Below are 19725 nucleotides of genomic sequence, written 5' to 3'. Positions count from 1 at the left end.
CCCTCTCCTTCTCTCCTCCTCCCCTCTCCTCTTCTCTCCTCCCCTCTCATCTCCTCTCCTCTTCCTCCCCTCTCCTCCTTCCCTCTCCTCTTCTCTCCTCCTCCCCTCTCCTCTTCTCTCCTCCTCTCCTCTTCTCTCCTCCTCCCCCTCCTCTTCTCCTCCTCTCCTCCTCCCCTCTCATCTCCTCCTCCCCTCTCCTTCTCTCCTCCTCCCCTCTCCTCTTCTCCTCCTCTCCTCCTCCCCTCTCATCTCCTCTCCTCCTCCCCTCTCCTCCTCTCCTCTTCTCTCCTCCTCCCCTCTCCTCTTCTCCTCCTCTCCTCCTCCCCTCTCCTCTTCTCCTCCTCTCCTCCTCCCCTCTCATCTCCTCTCCTCCTCCCCTCTCCAATCCTTCAGCTCTTAATTGTTTCCATTACATATCAATCTGTTGTAGCTGCAGGGAAGGTTGTCTGTTAAATGTGAGGGTTTTTGTAAAATGATCCATTAGGAGTGACAGGGTTCTAATCAGATCCAATCACCAACTTAGACTGCCACCGTATCTGCTGCATTAGGAAAGCTTCATTTTTCACAGCCTGTTGGTTGGTGCCAACACACAGATACACACAGCCTGTTGGTTGGTGCCAACACACAGATACACACAGCCTGTTGGTCGGTGCCAACACACAGATACACACAGCCTGTTGGTTGGTGCCAACACACAGATACACACAGCCTGTTGGTCGGTGCCAACACACAGATACACACAACCTGTTGGTCGGTGCCAACACACAGATACATACAGCCTGTTGGTTGGTGCCAACACACATATACACACAGATACACACAGCATGTTGGTTGGTGCCAACACACAGATACACACAGCCTGTTGGTTGGTGCCAACACACAGATACACACAGCCTGTTGGTTGGTGCCAACACACAGATACACACAGCCTGTTGGTTGGTGCCAACACACAGATACACACAGCCTGTTGGTTGGTGCCAACACACAGATATCAAATCAAATCAAATTTATTTATATAGCCCTTCGTACATCAGCTGATATCTCAAAGTGCTGTACAGAAACCCAGCCTAAAACCCCAAACAGCAAGCAATGCAGGTGGAGAAGCACGGTGGCTAGGAAAAACTCCCTAGAAAGGCCAATACCTAGGAAGAAACCTAGAGAGGAACCAGGCTATGTGGGGTGGCCAGTCCTCTTCTGGCTGTGCCGGGTGGAGATTATAACAGAACATGGTCAAGATGTTCAATGTTCATAAATGACCAGCATGGTCGAATAATAATAAGGCAGAACAGTTGAAACTAGAGCAGCAGCACAGTCAGGTGGAAGTTGAAACTGGAGCAGCAGCATGGCCAGGTAGACTGGGGACAGCAAGGAGTCATCATGTCAGGTAGTCCTGGGGCATGGTCCTAGGGCTCAGGTCAGTTGAAACTGGAACAGCAGCATGGCCAGGTAGACTGGGGACAGCAAGGAGTCATCATGTCAGGTAGACCTGGGGCATGGTCCTAGGGCTCAGGTCCTCCGAGAGAGAGAAAGAAAGAGAGAAGGAGAGAATTAGAGAACGCACACTTAGATTCACACAGGACACCGAATAGGACAGGAGAAGTACTCCAGATATAACAAACTGACCCCAGCCCCCCGACACATAAACTACTGCAGCATAAATACTGGAGGCTGAGACAGGAGGGGTCAGGAGACACTGTGGCCCCATCCGAGGACACCCCCGGACAGGGCCAAACAGGAAGGATATAACCCCACCCACTTTGCCAAAGCACAGCCCCCACACCACTAGAGGGATATCTTCAACCACCAACTTACCATCCTGAGACAAGGCTGAGTATAGCCCACAAAGATCTCCGCCACGGCACAACCCAAGGGGGGGGGGGGGCGCCAACCCAGACAGGATGACCACAACAGTGAATCAACCCACTCAGGTGACGCACCCCCTCCAGGGACGGCATGAGAGAGCCCCAGCAAGCCAGTGACTCAGCCCCTGTAATAGGGTTAGAGGCAGAGAATCCCAGTGGAAAGAGGGGAACCGGCCAGGCAGAGACAGCAAGGGCGGTTCGTTGCTCCAGAGCCTTTCCGTTCACCTTCCCACTCCTGGGCCAGACTACACTCAATCATATGACCCACTGAAGAGATGAGTCTTCAGTAAAGACTTAAAGGTTGAGACCGAGTTTGCGTCTCTGACATGGGTAGGCAGACCGTTCCATAAAAATGGAGCTCTATAGGAGAAAGCCCTGCCTCCAGCTGTTTGCTTAGAAATTCTAGGGACAATTAGGAGGCCTGCGTCTTGTGACCGTAGCGTACGTATAGGTATGTACGGCAGGACCAAATCAGAGAGATAGGTAGGAGCAAGCCCATGTAATGCTTTGTAGGTTAGCAGTAAAACCTTGAAATCAGCCCTTGCTTTGACAGGAAGCCAGTGTAGAGAGGCTAGCACTGGAGTAATATGATCAAATTTTTGGGTTCTAGTCAGGATTCTAGCAGCCGTATTTAGCACTAACTGAAGTTTATTTAGTGCTTTATCCGGGTAGCCGGAAAATAGAGCATTGCAGTAGTCTAACCTAGAAGTGACAAAAGCATGGATTAATTTTTCTGCATCATTTTTGGACAGAAAGTTTCTGATTTTTGCAATGTTACGTAGATGGAAAAAAGCTGTCCTCGAAATGGTCTTGATATGTTCTTCAAAAGAGAGATCAGGGTCCAGAGTAACGCCGAGGTCCTTCACAGTTTTATTTGAGACGACTGTACAACCATTAAGATTAATTGTCAGATTCAACAGAAGATCTCTTTGTTTCTTGGGACCTAGAACAAGCATCTCTGTTTTGTCCGAGTTTAATAGTAGAAAGTTTGCAGCCATCCACTTCCTTATGTCTGAAACACATGCTTCTAGCGAGGGCAATTTTGGGGCTTCACCATGTTTCATTGAAATGTACAGCTGTGTGTCATCCGCATAGCAGTGAAAGTTTACATTATGTTTTCGAATAACATCCCCAAGAGGTAAAATATATAGTGAAAACAATAGTGGTCCTAAAACGGAACCTTGAGGAACACCGAAATTTACAGTTGATTTGTCAGAGGACAAACCATTCACAGAGACAAACTGATATCTTTCCGACAGATAAGATCTAAACCAGGCCAGAACATGTCCGTGTAGACCAATTTGGGTTTCCAATCTCTCCAAAAGAATGTGGTGATCGATGGTATCAAAAGCAGCACTAAGGTCTAGGAGCACGAGGACAGATGCAGAGCCTCGGTCCGATGCCATTAAAATGTCATTTACCACCTTCACAAGTGCCGTCTCAGTGCTATGATGGGGTCTAAAACCAGACTGAAGCATTTCGTATACATTGTTTGTCTTCAGGAAGGCAGTGAGTTGCTGCGCAATACACACAGCCTGTTGGTTGGTGCCAACACACAGATACACCCAGCCTGTTGGTTGGTGCCAACACACAGATACACACAGCCTGTTGGTTGGTGCCAACACACAGATACACACAGCCTGTTGGTTGGTGCCAACACACAGATACACACAGCTGTTGGTTGGTGCCAACACACAGATACACACAGCCTGTTGGTTGGTGCCAACACACAGATACACACAGCCTGTTGGTTGGTGCCAACACACAGATACACACAGCCTGTTGGTTGGTGCCAACACACAGATACACACAGATACACACAGCCCGTTGGTGCTAACACACAGATACACACAGCCTGTTGGTGCTAACACACAGATACACACAGCCTGTTGGTGCTAACACACAGATACACACAGCCTGTTGGTGCTAACACACAGATACACACAGCCTGTTGGTGCTAACACACAGATACACACAGCCTGTTGGTTGGTGCCAACACACAGATACACACAGCGTGTTGGTTGGTGCTAACACACAGATACACACAGATACGCATAGCCTGTTGGTTGGTGCTAACACACAGATACACACAGCCTGTTGGTTGGTGCTAACATACAGATACACACAGCCTGTTGGTTGGTGCCAACACACAGATACACACAGCCTGTTGGTGGTGCCAACACACAGATACACACAGCCTGTTGGTTGGTGCTAACACACAGATACACACAGCCTGTTGGTTGGTTCCAACACACAGATACACACAGCCTGTTGGTTGGTGCCAACACACAGATACACACAGCCTGTTGGTTGGTGCCAACACACATATACACACAGATACACCCAGCCTGTTGGTTGGTGCCAACACACAGATACACACAGCCTGTTGGTTGGTGCCAACACACAGATACACACAGCCTGTTGGTTGGTGCCAACACACAGATACACACAGCCTGTTGGTTGGTGCCAACACACAGATACACACAGCCTGTTGGTTGGTGCCAACACACAGATACACACAGCCTGTTGGTTGGTGCCAACACACAGATACACACAGATACACACAGCCTGTTGGTTGGTTCCAACACACAGATACACACAGCGTGTTGGTTGGTGCTAACACACAGATACACACAGATACGCATAGCCTGTTCGTTGGTGCTAACACACAGATACACACAGCCTGTTGGTTGGTGCTAACATACAGATACACACAGCCTGTTGGTTGGTGCCAACACACAGATACACACAGCCTGTTGGTTGGTGCCAACACACAGATACACACAGCCTGTTGGTTGGTGCCAACACACAGATACACACAGCCTGTTGGTTGGTTCCAACACACAGATACACACAGCCTGTTGGTTGGTGCCAACACACAGATACACACAGCCTGTTGGTTGGTGCCAACACACAGATACACACAGCCTGTTGGTTGGTGCTAACACACAGATACACACAGCCTGTTGGTTGGTTCCAACACACAGATACACACAGCGTGTTGGTTGGTGCTAACACACAGATACACACAGATACGCATAGCCTGTTCGTTGGTGCTAACACACAGATACACACAGCCTGTTGGTTGGTGCTAACATACAGATACACACAGCCTGTTGGTTGGTGCCAACACACAGATACACACAGCCTGTTGGTTGGTGCCAACACACAGATACACACAGCCTGTTGGTTGGTGCCAACACACAGATACACACAGCCTGTTGGTTGGTTCCAACACACAGATACACACAGCCTGTTGGTTGGTGCCAACACACAGATACACACAGCCTGTTGGTTGGTGCCAACACACAGATACACACAGCCTGTTGGTTGGTGCTAACACACAGATACACACAGCCTGTTGGTTGGTTCCAACACACAGATACACACAGCGTGTTGGTTGGTGCTAACACACAGATACACACAGATACGCATAGCCTGTTGGTTGGTGCTAACACACAGATACACACAGCCTGTTGGTTGGTGCTAACACACAGATACACACAGCCTGTTGGTTGGTGCCAACACACAGATACACACAGCCTGTTGGTTGGTGCCAACACACAGATACACACAGCCTGTTGGTTGGTGCTATCACACAGATACACACAGCCTGTTGGTTGGTGCTAACACACAGATACACACAGATACACACAGCCTGTTGGTGCTAACACACAGATACACACAGCCTGTTGGTTGGTGCTAACACACAGATACACACAGCCTGTTGGTTGGTGCTAACACACAGATACACACAGATACACACAGCCTGTTGGTTGGTTCCAACACACAGATACACACAGCGTGTTGGTTGGTGCTAACACACAGATACACACAGATACGCATAGCCTGTTGGTTGGTGCTAACACACAGATACACACAGCCTGTTGGTTGGTGCTAACACACATATACACACAGCCTGTTGGTTGGTGCCAACACACAGATACACACAGCCTGTTGGTTGGTGCCAACACACAGATACACACAGCCTGTTGGTTGGTGCCAACACACAGATACACACAGCCTGTTGGTTGGTGCCAACACACAGATACACACAGATACACACAGCCTGTTGGTTGGTGCCAACACACAGATACACACAGATACACACAGCATGTTGGTTGGTGCCAACACACAGATACACACAGATACACACAGCCTGTTGGTTGGTGCCAACACACAGATACACACAGATACACACAGCCTGTTGGTTGGTGCCAACACACAGATACACACAGATACACACAGCCTGTTGGTTGGTGCCAACACACAGATACACACAGATACACACAGTCTGTTGGTTGGTGCCAACACACAGATACACACAGATACACACAGCCTGTTGGTTGGTGCCTACACACAGATACACACGGCCTGTTGGTTGGTGCCAACACACAGATACACACAGATACACACAGCCTGTTGGTTGGTGCCAACACACAGATACACACAGATACACACAGCCTGTTGGTTGGTGCCAACACACAGATACACACAGATACACACAGCCTGTTGGTTGGTGCCAACACACAGATACACACAGATACACACAGCCTGTTGGTTGGTGCCAACACACAGATACACACAGATACACACAGCATGTTGGTTGGTGCCAACACACAGATACACACAGATACACACAGCCTGTTGGTTGGTGCCAACACACAGATACACACAGATACACACAGCCTGTTGGTTGGTGCCAACACACAGATACACACAGATACACACAGCCTGTTGGTTGGTGCCAACACACAGATACACACAGATACACACAGCCTGTTGGTTGGTGCCAACACACAGATACACACAGATACACACATCCTGTTGGTTGGTGCCAACACACATATACACACAGATACACACAGCCTGTTGGTTGGTGCCAACACACAGATACACACAGCTAATTGGTTGGTGCCAACACACAGATACACACAGCCTGTTGGTTGGTGCCAACACACAGATACACACAGCCACTTGGTTGGTGCCAACACACAGATACACACAGCCTGTTGGTTGGTGCCAACACACAGATACACACAGTCTGTTGGTTGGTGCCAACACACAGATACACACAGCCTGTTGGTTGGTGCCAACACACAGATACACACAGATACACACAGCCTGTTGGTTGGTGCCAACACACAGATACACACAGATACACACAGCCTGTTGGTTGGTGCCAACACACAGATACACACAGATACACACAGCCTGTTGGTTGGTGCCAACACACAGATACACACAGCCTGTTGGTTGGTGCCAACACACAGATACACACAGATACACACAGCCTGTTGGTTGGTGCCAACACACAGATACACACAGATACACACAGCCTGTTGGTTGGTGCCAACACACAGATACACACAGATACACACAGCCTGTTGGTTGGTGCCAACACACAGATACACACAGATACACACAGCATGTTGGTTGGTGCCAACACACAGATACACACAGATACACACAGCCTGTTGGTTGGTGCCAACACACAGATACACACAGATACACACAGCCTGTTGGTTGGTGCCAACACACAGATACACACAGATACACACGGCCTGTTGGTTGGTGCCAACACACAGATACACACAGATACACACATCCTGTTGGTTGGTGCCAACACACATATACACACAGATACACACAGCCTGTTGGTTGGTGCCAACACACAGATACACACAGCTAATTGGTTGGTGCCAACACACAGATACACACAGCCTGTTGGTTGGTGCCAACACACAGATACACACAGCCAATTGGTTGGTGCCAACACACAGCTACACACAGCCTGTTGGTTGGTGCCAACACACAGATACACACAGTCTGTTGGTTGGTGCCAACACACAGATACACACAGCCTGTTGGTTGGTGCCAACACACAGATACACACAGATACACACAGCCTGTTGGTTGGTGCCAACACACAGATACACACAGATACACACAGCCTGTTGGTTGGTGCCAACACACAGATACACACAGATACACACAGCCTGTTGGTTGGTGCCTACACACAGATACACACAGCATGTTGGTTGGTGCCAACACACAGATACACACAGATACACACAGCCTGTTGGTTGGTGCCAACACACAGATACACACAGATACACACAGCCTGTTGGTTGGTGCCAACACACAGATACACACAGATACACACGGCCTGTTGGTTGGTGCCAACACACAGATACACACAGATACACACATCCTGTTGGTTGGTGCCAACACACAGATACACACAGATACACACAGCCTGTTGGTTGGTGCCAACACACAGATACACACAGCCAATTGGTTGGTGCCAACACACAGATACACACAGCCTGTTGGTTGGTGCCAACACACAGATACACACAGCCAATTGGTTGGTGCCAACACACAGATACACACAGCCTGTTGGTTGGTGCCAACACACAGATACACACAGCCTGTTGGTTGGTGCCAACACACAGATACACACAGCCTGTTGGTTGGTGCCAACACACAGATACACACAGATACACACAGCATGTTGGTTGGTGCCAACACACAGATACACACAGATACACACAGCCTGTTGGTTGGTGCCAACACACAGATACACACAGATACACACAGCCTGTTGGTTGGTGCCAACACACAGATACACACAGATACACACGGCCTGTTGGTTGGTGCCAACACACAGATACACACAGATACACACATCCTGTTGGTTGGTGCCAACACACAGATACACACAGATACACACAGCCTGTTGGTTGGTGCCAACACACAGATACACACAGCCAATTGGTTGGTGCCAACACACAGATACACACAGCCTGTTGGTTGGTGCCAACACACAGATACACACAGCCAATTGGTTGGTGCCAACACACAGATACACACAGCCAATTGGTTGGTGCCAACACACAGATACACACAGCCTGTTGGTTGGTGCCAACACACAGATACACACAGCCTGTTGGTTGGTGCCAACACACAGATACACACAGCCTGTTGGTTGGTGCCAACACACAGATACACACAGCCTGTTGGTTGGTGCCAACACACAGATACACACAGCCTGTTGGTTGGTGCCAACACACAGATACACACAGATACACACAGCCTGTTGGTTGGTGCCAACACACAGATACACACAGCCTGTTGGTTGGTGCCAACACACAGATACACACAGCCTGTTGGTTGATGCTAACACACAGATACACACAGCCTGTTGGTTGATGCTAACACACAGATACACACAGCCTGTTGATTGGTGCCAAAACACAGATGCACACAGCTTGTTGGTTGGTGCTTACACACAGATACACACAGCCTGTTGATTGGTGCTTACACACAGATACACACAGCCTGTTGGTTGGTGCTTACACACAGATACACACAGCCTGTTGGTTGGTGCTTACACACAGATACACACAGCCTGTTGGTTGATGCTACCACACTACCCCTGCCCATTCATTTCACTGAGGGGCCTCTACCCCTGCCCATTCATTTCACTGAGGGGTCTCTACCCCTGCCCATTTGTATCACTGAGGGGCCTCTACCTAAAATGACCTCTATCTACATTCAGCTGGCCTCACAGGACATCTATCTACATTCAGCTGGCCTCACAGGACATCTATCTACATTCAGCTGGCCTCACAGGACATCTATCTACATTCAGCTGGCCTCACAGGACATCTATCTACATTCAGCTGGCCTCATTGCACCTCTATCTACATTCAGCTGGCCTCATTGCACCTCTATATACATTCAGCTGGCCTCATTGCACCTCTATCTACATTCAGCTGGCCTCATTGCACCTCTATATACATTCAGCTGGCCTCATTGCACCTCTATCTACATTCAGCTGGCCTCACAGGACATCTATCTATATTCAGAAATAGAACACACACATCCTGTATCTGCGTTCAGAAACACATGACCGCTTCCCAGCACTGATAAAATGCATGAATTAACACGGTGCGCTTTACTCGCTTTCCTCTAGCGGCCCCTCCTCGGGGGGGTGGGGGGGGGGGGGGTTCCAAATCAAAATTATTCTGGAAAAAATTGCAACCAGAAAGAAATCCCTCTCCAGATGAATATTGAACTAGCGAGTCCATGTTGTTTGAAGCAGTGGCGTCTCCAGCGGCAGGCAGGGCCTCTGACTAATCCAGCAGAACGTTAAGGTTAGCGGACCGATGGACACGCAGGGCTGGGTCTCACTGGTAGCTAGCCTAGTGGTACACAGCATGCTGACTAACTGACACACACACACAAACACACACAACTGACTGACTGGTCAGCTAGCCAAGCATTACTAAGGAAGGTCAGAGTAGGCTGAGAGCAGTTGGTTGTGTGTGTGTGTGTGTGTGTGTGTGTGTGTGAGGGGTAAACCCACTGCTGAGAGAGGCAGAGCACATTAACAATGTGTGAGAGGATACAGACACACACAGCATGTAAGAGGCTACACGCAGTTTCTATGTCAACTTCTATGTCTACTTTCTTTACTGTAGTTGAGTCTACTTTCTTTACTGGAGTTTATGCTACCTTCTTTACTGTAGTTTAGTCTACTTTCTTTACTGTAGTTTAGTCTACTTCCGTTACTGTTGTCTACTTTCTTTACTGTAGTTGAGTCTACTTTCTTTACTGTAGTTGAGTCTACTTTCTTTACTGTAGTTAGTCTACTTTCTTTACTGTAGTTTAGTCTACTTTCTTTACTGTAGTTGAGGCTACTTTCTTTACTGTAGTTGTCTACTTTCTTTACTGTAGTTTAGTCTACTTTCTTTACTGTAGTTGAGTCTACTTTCTTTACTGTAGTTGAGCCTACTTTCTTTACTGTAGTTTAGTCTACTTTCTTTACTGTAGTTGAGTCTACTTTCTTTACTGTAGTTGAGTCTACTTTCTTTACTGTAGTTGAGTCTACTTCCGTTACTGTTGTCTACTTTCTTTACTGTAGTTGAGTCTACTTTCTTTACTGTAGTTGAGTCTACTTTCTTTACTGTAGTTGAGTCTACTTCCGTTACTGTAGTTGTCTACTTTCTTTACTGTAGTTTAGTCTACTTCCGTTACTGTTGTCTACTTTCTTTACTGTAGTTTAGTCTACTTTCTTTACTGTAGTTGTCTACTTTCTTTACTGTAGTTGAGTCTACTTTCTTTACTGTAGTTGAGTCTACTTTCTTTACTGTAGTTGAGTCTACTTTCTTTACTGTAGTTGAGTCTACTTTCTTTACTGTAGTTTAGTCTACTTTCTTTACTGGAGTTGAGTCTACTTTCTTTACTGTAGTTTAGTCTACTTTCTTTACTGTAGTTGAGTCTACTTTCTTTACTGTAGTTGAGTCTACTTCCGTTACTGTAGTTGTCTACTTTCTTTACTGTAGTTTAGTCTACTTCCGTTACTGTTGTCTACTTTCTTTACTGTAGTTTAGTCTACTTTCTTTACTGTAGTTGTATACTTTCTTTACTGTAGTTGTCTACTTTCTTTACTGTAGTTGAGTCTACTTTCTTTACTGTAGTTGAGTCTACTTTCTTTACTGTAGTTGAGTCTACTTTCTTTACTGTAGTTGAGTCTACTTTCTTTACTGTAGTTTAGTCTACTTTCTTTACTGGAGTTGAGTCTACTTTCTTTACTGGAGTTTATTCTACCTTCTTTACTGTAGTTTAGTCTACTTTCTTTACTGTAGTTTAGTCTACTTTCTTTACTGGAGTTGAGTCCACTTCCGTTACTGTTGTCTACTTTCTTTACTGTAGTTGTCTACTTTCTTTACTGTAGTTTAGTCTACTTTCTTTACTGTAGTTTAGTCTACTTTCTTTACTGTAATTGAGTCTACTTTCGTTACTGTAGTTGTCTACTTTCTTTACTGTAGTTTAGTCTACTTTCTTTACTGTAGTTGAGGCTACTTTCTTTACTGGAGTTGTCTTCTTTCTTTACTGTAGTTTAGTCTACTTTCTTTACTGTAGTTGAGTCTACTTTCTTTACTGTAGTTGAGCCTACTTTCTTTACTGTAGTTTAGTCTACTTTCTTTACTGTAGTTGAGTCTACTTTCTTTACTGTAGTTTAGTCTACTTTCTTTACTGTAGTTGTCTACTTTCTCTACTGTAGTTGAGTCTACTTCCGTTACTGTTGTCTACTTTCTTTACTGTAGTTGAGTCTAAATTCTTTACTGCAGTTGATTATACTTTACTGCAGTTGTTTAGTTATTTTACTGTAGTTGAATCTACGTACTTTACTGCAGTTGAGTTTAATTTACTGTAGTTGAGTACTTTACTGCTAGTTAATCTACTTACTTTACTGCAGTTGAATCTACTTAATTCTCTCAAATGTTTTGTACAAATATGTTTACATCCCTGTTAGTGAGCATTTCTCCTTTGCCAAGATAATCCATCCACCTGACATGTGTGGCATATCAAGAAGCTGATTAAACAGCACGATCAATACACAGGTGCACCTTGTGCTGGGGACAATAAGAGGCCACTCTAAAATGTGCACTTTTGTCACACAACACCACAGATGTCTCAAGTTTTGACGGAGCGTGAAATTGGCATGGTGACTGAAGGATTGTCCAGCAGAACTGTTGCCAGAGAATTTAATGTTCATTTCTCTACCATAAACCGCCTCCATCATTTTAGAGAATTTGGCAGTATGTCCAACCGTCATCACAACCCGAGACCACGTGTAACCACTCCAGCTCAGGACCTCAGGACCTTCTTCAACTGGACAGCTGATGAAACTGAGGAGTATTTATGTCTGTAATAAAGCCCTTTTGTTGGTGGAAAAATGACCAGTCATGTGTAATCCATAGATAAGGGTCGAATTAATTAATTTCAATTGACTGATTTCCTTATATGAACTCAAACTCAGTAAAATCTTTGAAATTGTTGCATGTTGTGTTTTATATTTTTTGTTCAGAATAAATCTAGAGAGGGACATGGAAAAATAGACTCTTATAAAACAGGTTGTTTTCAAGTCGTGCTGTGGAGACTCTACCACCACCTCCCCTGGAGCCTCTACCACCATCTCCCCTGGATCCTCTACCACCATCTCCCCTGGATCCTCTACCACCATCTCCCCTGGATCCTCTACCACCATCTCCCCTGGAGACTCTACCACCATCTCCCCTGGAGACTCTACCACCACCTCCCCTGGAGACTCTACCACCACCTCCCCTGGAGACTCTACCACCACCTCCCCTGGAGACTCTACCACCACCTCCCCTGGAGACTCTACCACCACCTCCCCTGGAGACTCTACCACCACCTCCCCTGGAGACTCTACCACCACCTCCCCTGGAGCCTCTACCACCACCTCCCCTGGAGCCTCTACCACCACCTCCCCTGGAGCCTCTACCACCACCTCCCCTGGAGACTCTACCACCACCTCCCCTGGAGACTCTACCACCACCTCCCCTGGAGACTCTACCACCACCTCCCCTGGAGACTCTACCACCACCTCCCCTGGAGACTCTACCACCACCTCCCCTGGAGCCTCTACCACCACCTCCCCTGGAGACTCTACCACTGTCTCAACTCTCTCTTACCTGTGACTGTTTTCATTATAGAGCAGTGCTTCTCTGACCTTATTGCTTTTACGCTACAGCATCACAGTAGACAGAGACACACAGCCTCAACACAAATCATGCCACAAGGGCCACTGAAATAAAAATAACGTGAGAATGTGATGAAGCAAGCTGGTGTTGTGTGGACAGACCGTTGAGCTCTCTGGTGAACAGTAACCCTCCAAAGTCAATGGAGGGTTAGAGATGAAGCTACTCCACTCAGGTGGTACTTCTACTCTGAGAGAGAGAGAGAGAGAGAGAGAGAGAGAGAGAGAGAGAGATCCCAGTCTTCACCCTTCCTACTGTAGACCTATTGTAATCTTTGTGTATTACGAAGCTGTATTCAGTAATTCATCTTGTCTTATGTTGACGTCTAGATTCTGAAGGAGTTAGCAGACGAGGCCTGGGACATGGGTAACATTGTCTACACTCTGACAAACAGACGATACGGAGAGAACTGCATCGCGTACGCAGAGAGCCACGACCAGGTAACGCAACCAGCCCATCATCACAACTCTTTTCATTCATTTAACACGGTTCTAGGTCTCTCTCTGGTGAACCGGACCGCATATGGCACCCTGGAGACAGTGGTTCCATCCTCCGTCTCTCCACTTCCTTTCTGTACTGTCCCTCTAGTCCAGGGGTGGTTAACCCCCTCTTTAATATGATTGGTGTCACACTTTTCTCCAATCCCTAACAAACACAGCTGATTTAATCAAATGTCATTCTGAACTGAAGATTATGATTAGGTGATTATTGGAGTCAGGGGTGTTAGCTGAGGCCTGGTGCAAAACTGTGACACCTGTCAGGCCCTGGAGGACTGGAGTTGCCCTATCTACACATCTAGATTAAGGGTTGGGGGGCTAGTACAGTTCTATCTCTACATCTACATTAAGGGTTAGGGGGCTAGGACAGTTCTATCTCTACATCTACATTAAGGGTTGGGGGGCTAGGACAGTTCTATCTCTACATCTACATTAAGGGTTAGGGGGCTAGGACAGTTCTATCTCTACATTAAGGGTTAGGGGGCTAGGACAGTTCTATCTCTACATCTACATTAAGGGTTGGGGGGCTAGGACAGTTCTATCTTTACATCTACATTAAGGGTTGGGGGGCTAGGACAGTTCTATCTCTACATCTACATTAAGGGTTAGGGGCTAGGACAGTTCTATCTCTACATCTACATTAAGGGTTAGGGGCTAGGACAGTTCTATCTCTACATCTACATTAAGGGTTAGGGGGCTAGGACAGTTCTATCTCTACATTAAGGGTTAGGGGCTAGGACAGTTCTATCTCTACATCTACATTAAGGGTTGGGGGGCTAGTACAGTTCTATCTCCACATCTACATTAAGGGTTAGGGGCTAGGACAGTTCTATCTCTACATCTACATTAAGGGTTGGGGGGCTAGTACAGTTCTATCTCCACATCAAGGGTTGGGGGGCTAGGACAGTTCTATCTGCATTTTTGTCCACATTGAGTTCCTTACATGGCCTTGTTCTGTTCAATGTGCTCTAGCTAATAAAGTCCTGTAAATGACACAGTTCAAACCATTGGTTTAAAGCCAATTTATATCCGAATAATTTGTATGTAAATAGAGCCTTTATAGTCCCAAGCTCTCGATTTGTAACTGTGTTTGTCAATAAAATGTGCATGTACCTCCTAATAGGCATATGTGTCTAGTTCGTGGTAGGTGATAAGTCCCTGTCCTTCTGGTTAATGGATAAAGAGATGTACACCAACATGAGTTCTCCTATCTGTTTCTCGATCTCTCTCGCTACACTATGGGAGGCAAAAGTATGTGGACACACCTGCAAATTAGTGGATTCTGCTATTTCAGCCACACTCCTTGTCGACGGGTGTATAAAATCGAGCACTCCTCCATGCAATCTCCATAGACAAACATTGGCAGTAGAATTTGCCTTACTGAAAAGCTCAGTGACTTTCAACGTGGCACTGCCATAGGATGCCACCTTTTCAACAAGTCAGTTCGCCAAATTGCAGCCCTGATAGAGCTGCCCCGGTCAACTGTAAGTGCTGTTATTGTGAAGTGGAAACATCTAAGAGCAACAACGGCTCAGCCCCGAAGTGGTAGGCCACACAATCTCACGGAACGGGACCATCGAGTGCTGAAGCATTTAGCGCAAAAAAATTATCTGTCCTCGGTTGCAACACTCACTACCGAGTTTCAAACTGCCTCTGGAAGCAATGTCAGCGCAATAACTGTTAGTTGGGAGCTTCATGAAATGGGTTTCCATGGCCGAGCAACCGCACACAAGCCTAAGATCACCAAGCGTCGGCTGGAGTGGTGTAAAGCTCGCCGACATTGGACTCTGGAGCAGTGGAAACGCGTTCTCTGGAGTGATGAACCACGCTTCACCATCTGGCAGTCTGACTGACCAATCTGGGGTTTGGCGGATGCCAGGAGAACAGTACCTGCCTGAATGCGTAGTGCCAACTGTAAAGTTTGGTGGATGAGAAACTGTGGTCTGGGGCTGTTTTTCATGGTTCGGTCCCTTCGTTCCAGTGAAGGGATATCTTAACGCTACAGCATACAGCATTCTAGAAAATTCTGTGCTTCCAACTTTGTGGCAACAGTTTGGGGAAGGCCCTTTCCTGTTTCAGCATGACAATGCCACTGTGCACAAAGCAATGTTCGTACAGAAATGGTTTGTTGAGATCAGTGTGGAAGAACTTGACTGGCTTGCTCAGAGCCCTGACCTCAACCGGCTGGATGTGATACGGCCTGGATTCGAACCAGGGACTGTAGTGACACCTCTTGCACTGACAATGCAGTGCCTTAGACCGCTGCACCACTCGGGAGCACTGTTACCAACCGTTAGTGAAGTTTTGGGGAAAATTGTGTTTGACCAGATACAATGCTATTTTACAGTAAACAAATTTACAACAAACTTTCAGCATGCTTCTAGGGAAGGACATTCAACAAGCACAGCACTTACACAAATGACTGATGATTGGCTGAGAGAAATTGTTGATAAAATGATTATAGGGGCTGGTTTGTTAGACTTCAGTGCGGCTTTTGACATTATCGATCATAGTCTGCTGCTAGGAAAACATTTGTTTAATGGCACACATGTGTTCTGGCTTTACACCCCCTGCTATAATGTGGATGAAGAGTTACCTGTCTAACAGAACACAGAGAGTGTTATAGCTTTACACCCCCTGCTATAATGTGGATGAAGAGTTACCTGTCTAACAGAACACAGAGGGTGTTCTGGCTTTACACCCCCTGCTATAATGTGGATACAGAGTTACCTGTCTAACAGAACACAGAGGGTGTTCTGGCTTTACACCCCCTGCTATAATGTGGATACAGAGTTACCTGTCTAACAGAACACAGAGGGTGTTATTTAATGGAAGCCTATCCAACATAATCCATGTAGAATCAGGAATTCCCCAGGACAGCTGTGTTTTCAATCTTTACCAACGACAGGCCTCTGGCTTAGAATAAAGACAGTGTGTCTATGTATGTGGATGACTCAACACTATACACGTCAGCTACTACTGTGACTGAAATGACTGCAACACTTAACAGAGAGCTGCAGTTAGTTTCATAATGGGTGGCAAGGAATAAATTAGTCCTAAATATTTCAAAAACTAAAATCTATGTATTTGGGACAAATCATTCACGTAACCTGAACTAAATCTTTTAATAAATCATGTTGAAATTGAGCAAGTTGAGATGACTAAACAGCCCTAGTTTCTACCTTCTTAACAACACTGTCAACAAGGCAGATCTTACAGGCCCTAGTTTCTACCTTCTTAACAACACTATCAACAAGGCAGGTCCTACAGGCCCTAGTTTCTACCTTCTTCACAACACTATCAACAAGGCAGGTCCTACAGGCTCTAGTTTCTACCTTCTTAACAACACTATCAACAAGGCAGATCCTACAGGCTCTAGTTTTGTTGCACCTTGACTACTGTTCAGTCGTGTGGTCAGGTGCCACAAAAAGGGACTCGGAAAAATTGCAATTGTCTCAGAACAGAACAGCACAGCTGGCCCTCAGAACAGGGCAGCACGACTGGCCCTTGGATGTACACAGAGAGCTAACATTAATAATATGCATGTCAATCTCTCCTGGTTGAAAGTGGAGGAGAGAATGATTTCATCACTAATTGTGTTTGTGAGAGGTTTTGACATGTTGAATGAACCGAGCTGTCTGTTTGAACTACTGGCACACAGCTCGGACCACCCCATGCATACCCCACAAGACATGCCACCAGAAGTCTCTTCACAGTCCCCAAGTCCAGAACAGACTATGGGAGGCGCACAGTACTACATAGAGACATGACTACATGGAACTCTATTCCACAGTACTACATAGAGCCATAACTACATGGAACTCTATTCCACAGTACTACATAGAGCCATGACTACATGGAACTCTATTCCACAGTACTACATAGAGCCATGACCACATGGAACTCTATTCCACAGTACTACATAGAGACATGACTACATGGAACTCTATTCCACAGTAGTACATAGAGACATGACTACATGGAACTCTATTCCACAGTACTACATAGAGCCATGACTACATGGAACTCTATTCCACAGTACTACATAGAGCCATGACTACATGGAACTCTATTCCACAGTACTACATAGAGCCATGACTACATGGAACTCTATTCCACAGTACTACATAGAGCCATGACTACATGGAACTCTATTCCACAGTACTACATAGAGCCATGACTACATGGAACTCTATTCCACAGTACTACATAGAGCCATGACTACATGGAACTCTATTCCACAGTACTACATAGAGCCATGACTACATGGAACTCTATTCCACAGTACTACATAGAGCCATGACTACATGGAACTCTATTCCACAGTACTACATAGAGCCATGACTACATGGAACTCTATTCCACAGTACTACATAGAGCCATGACTACATGGAACTCTATTCCACAGTACTACATAGAGCCATGACTACATGGAACTCTATTCCACAGTACTACATAGAGCCATGACTACATGGAACTCTATTCCACAGTACTACATAGAGCCATGACTACATGGAACTCTATTCCACAGTACTACATAGAGCCATGACTACATGGAACTCTATTCCACAGTACTACATAGAGCCATGACTACATGGAACTCTATTCCACAGTACTACATAGAGCCATGACTACATGGAACTCTATTCCACAGTACTACATAGAGCCATGACTACATGGAACTCTATCCAGTACTACATAGAGCCATGACTACATGGAACTCTATTCCACAGTACTACATAGAGCCATGACTACATGGAACTCTATTCCACAGTCCTACATAGAGCCATGACTACATGGAACTCTATTCCACAGTACTACATAGAGCCATGACTACATGGAACTCTATTCCACAGTACTACATAGAGCCATGACTACATGGAACTCTATTCCACAGTACTACATAGAGACATGACTACATGGAACTCTATTCCACAGTACTACATAGAGACATGACTACATGGAACTCTATTCCACAGTACTACATAGAGACATGACTACATGGAACTCTATTCCACAGTACTACATAGAGCCATGACTACATGGAACTCTATTCCACAGTACTACATATAGCCATGACTACATGGAACTCTATTCCACAGTACTACATAGAGCCATGACTACATGGAACTCTATTCCACAGTACTACATAGAGCCATGACTACATGGAACTCTATTCCACAGTACTACATAGAGCCATGACTACATGGAACTCTATTCCACAGTACTACATAGAGCCATGACTACATGGAACTCTATTCCACAGTACTACATAGAGCCATGACTACATGGAACTCTATTCCACATCAGGAATAGGGTCAAGATGCAAGCAGTAGAATCAGATTTTTAAAAAACCGATACAAATACAGTGGGGACAGTGGGGGCTGTGAAGAGAAACACACAGGCGCATACACGTACACATGATAACATACTCACAATACACACTCGTGTACACGTGTATTTTGTGTTGTAGAGATATGTGGTAGTGGAGTATGGGCCTGAGGGAACACACTTAGTGTGTTGTGAATTCTGGAATGAATGTTTTGTGATTGTATAACTGCCTGAATTCCTCCGGACCCCAGGAAGGTTAGCTGGCAGACGATTTATGAGGATCCATCATAAATACAAAATACATCATTTTGGCCATGTGTGTATCTCTCGCTCTCTACATCTCTCTCTCGCTCTCTACATCTCTCTCAATTCAATTCAAAGGGCTTTATTGGCAAGGGAGACATATGTTTACATTAAAAAAGCAAGTGAAATAGATCATAAACGAAAGTTACATAAATA

The 19725-nt window shown here is 45.9% G+C and overlaps 1 protein-coding gene across 1 annotated transcript in view; it reads left to right on the top strand.

Annotated features, from left to right (window-relative positions):
- The window catches only part of gbe1b (glucan (1,4-alpha-), branching enzyme 1b), a 275869-nt gene that overhangs the window by 147564 nt on the left and 108580 nt on the right, over positions 1 to 19725 (top strand). The window contains exon 11 of the mRNA XM_031791268.1: positions 13768 to 13878. Coding sequence (XP_031647128.1) covers positions 13768 to 13878 — 111 coding nt within the window. The remainder of the gene's footprint in view (positions 1 to 13767; positions 13879 to 19725) is intronic.

This window comes from Oncorhynchus kisutch, linkage group LG15 (genome assembly GCF_002021735.2).
Source record: "Oncorhynchus kisutch isolate 150728-3 linkage group LG15, Okis_V2, whole genome shotgun sequence".
In the NCBI taxonomy this organism is placed as follows: domain Eukaryota; kingdom Metazoa; phylum Chordata; class Actinopteri; order Salmoniformes; family Salmonidae; genus Oncorhynchus; species Oncorhynchus kisutch.
This window is presented reverse-complemented; position numbering and strand designations above follow the sequence as displayed.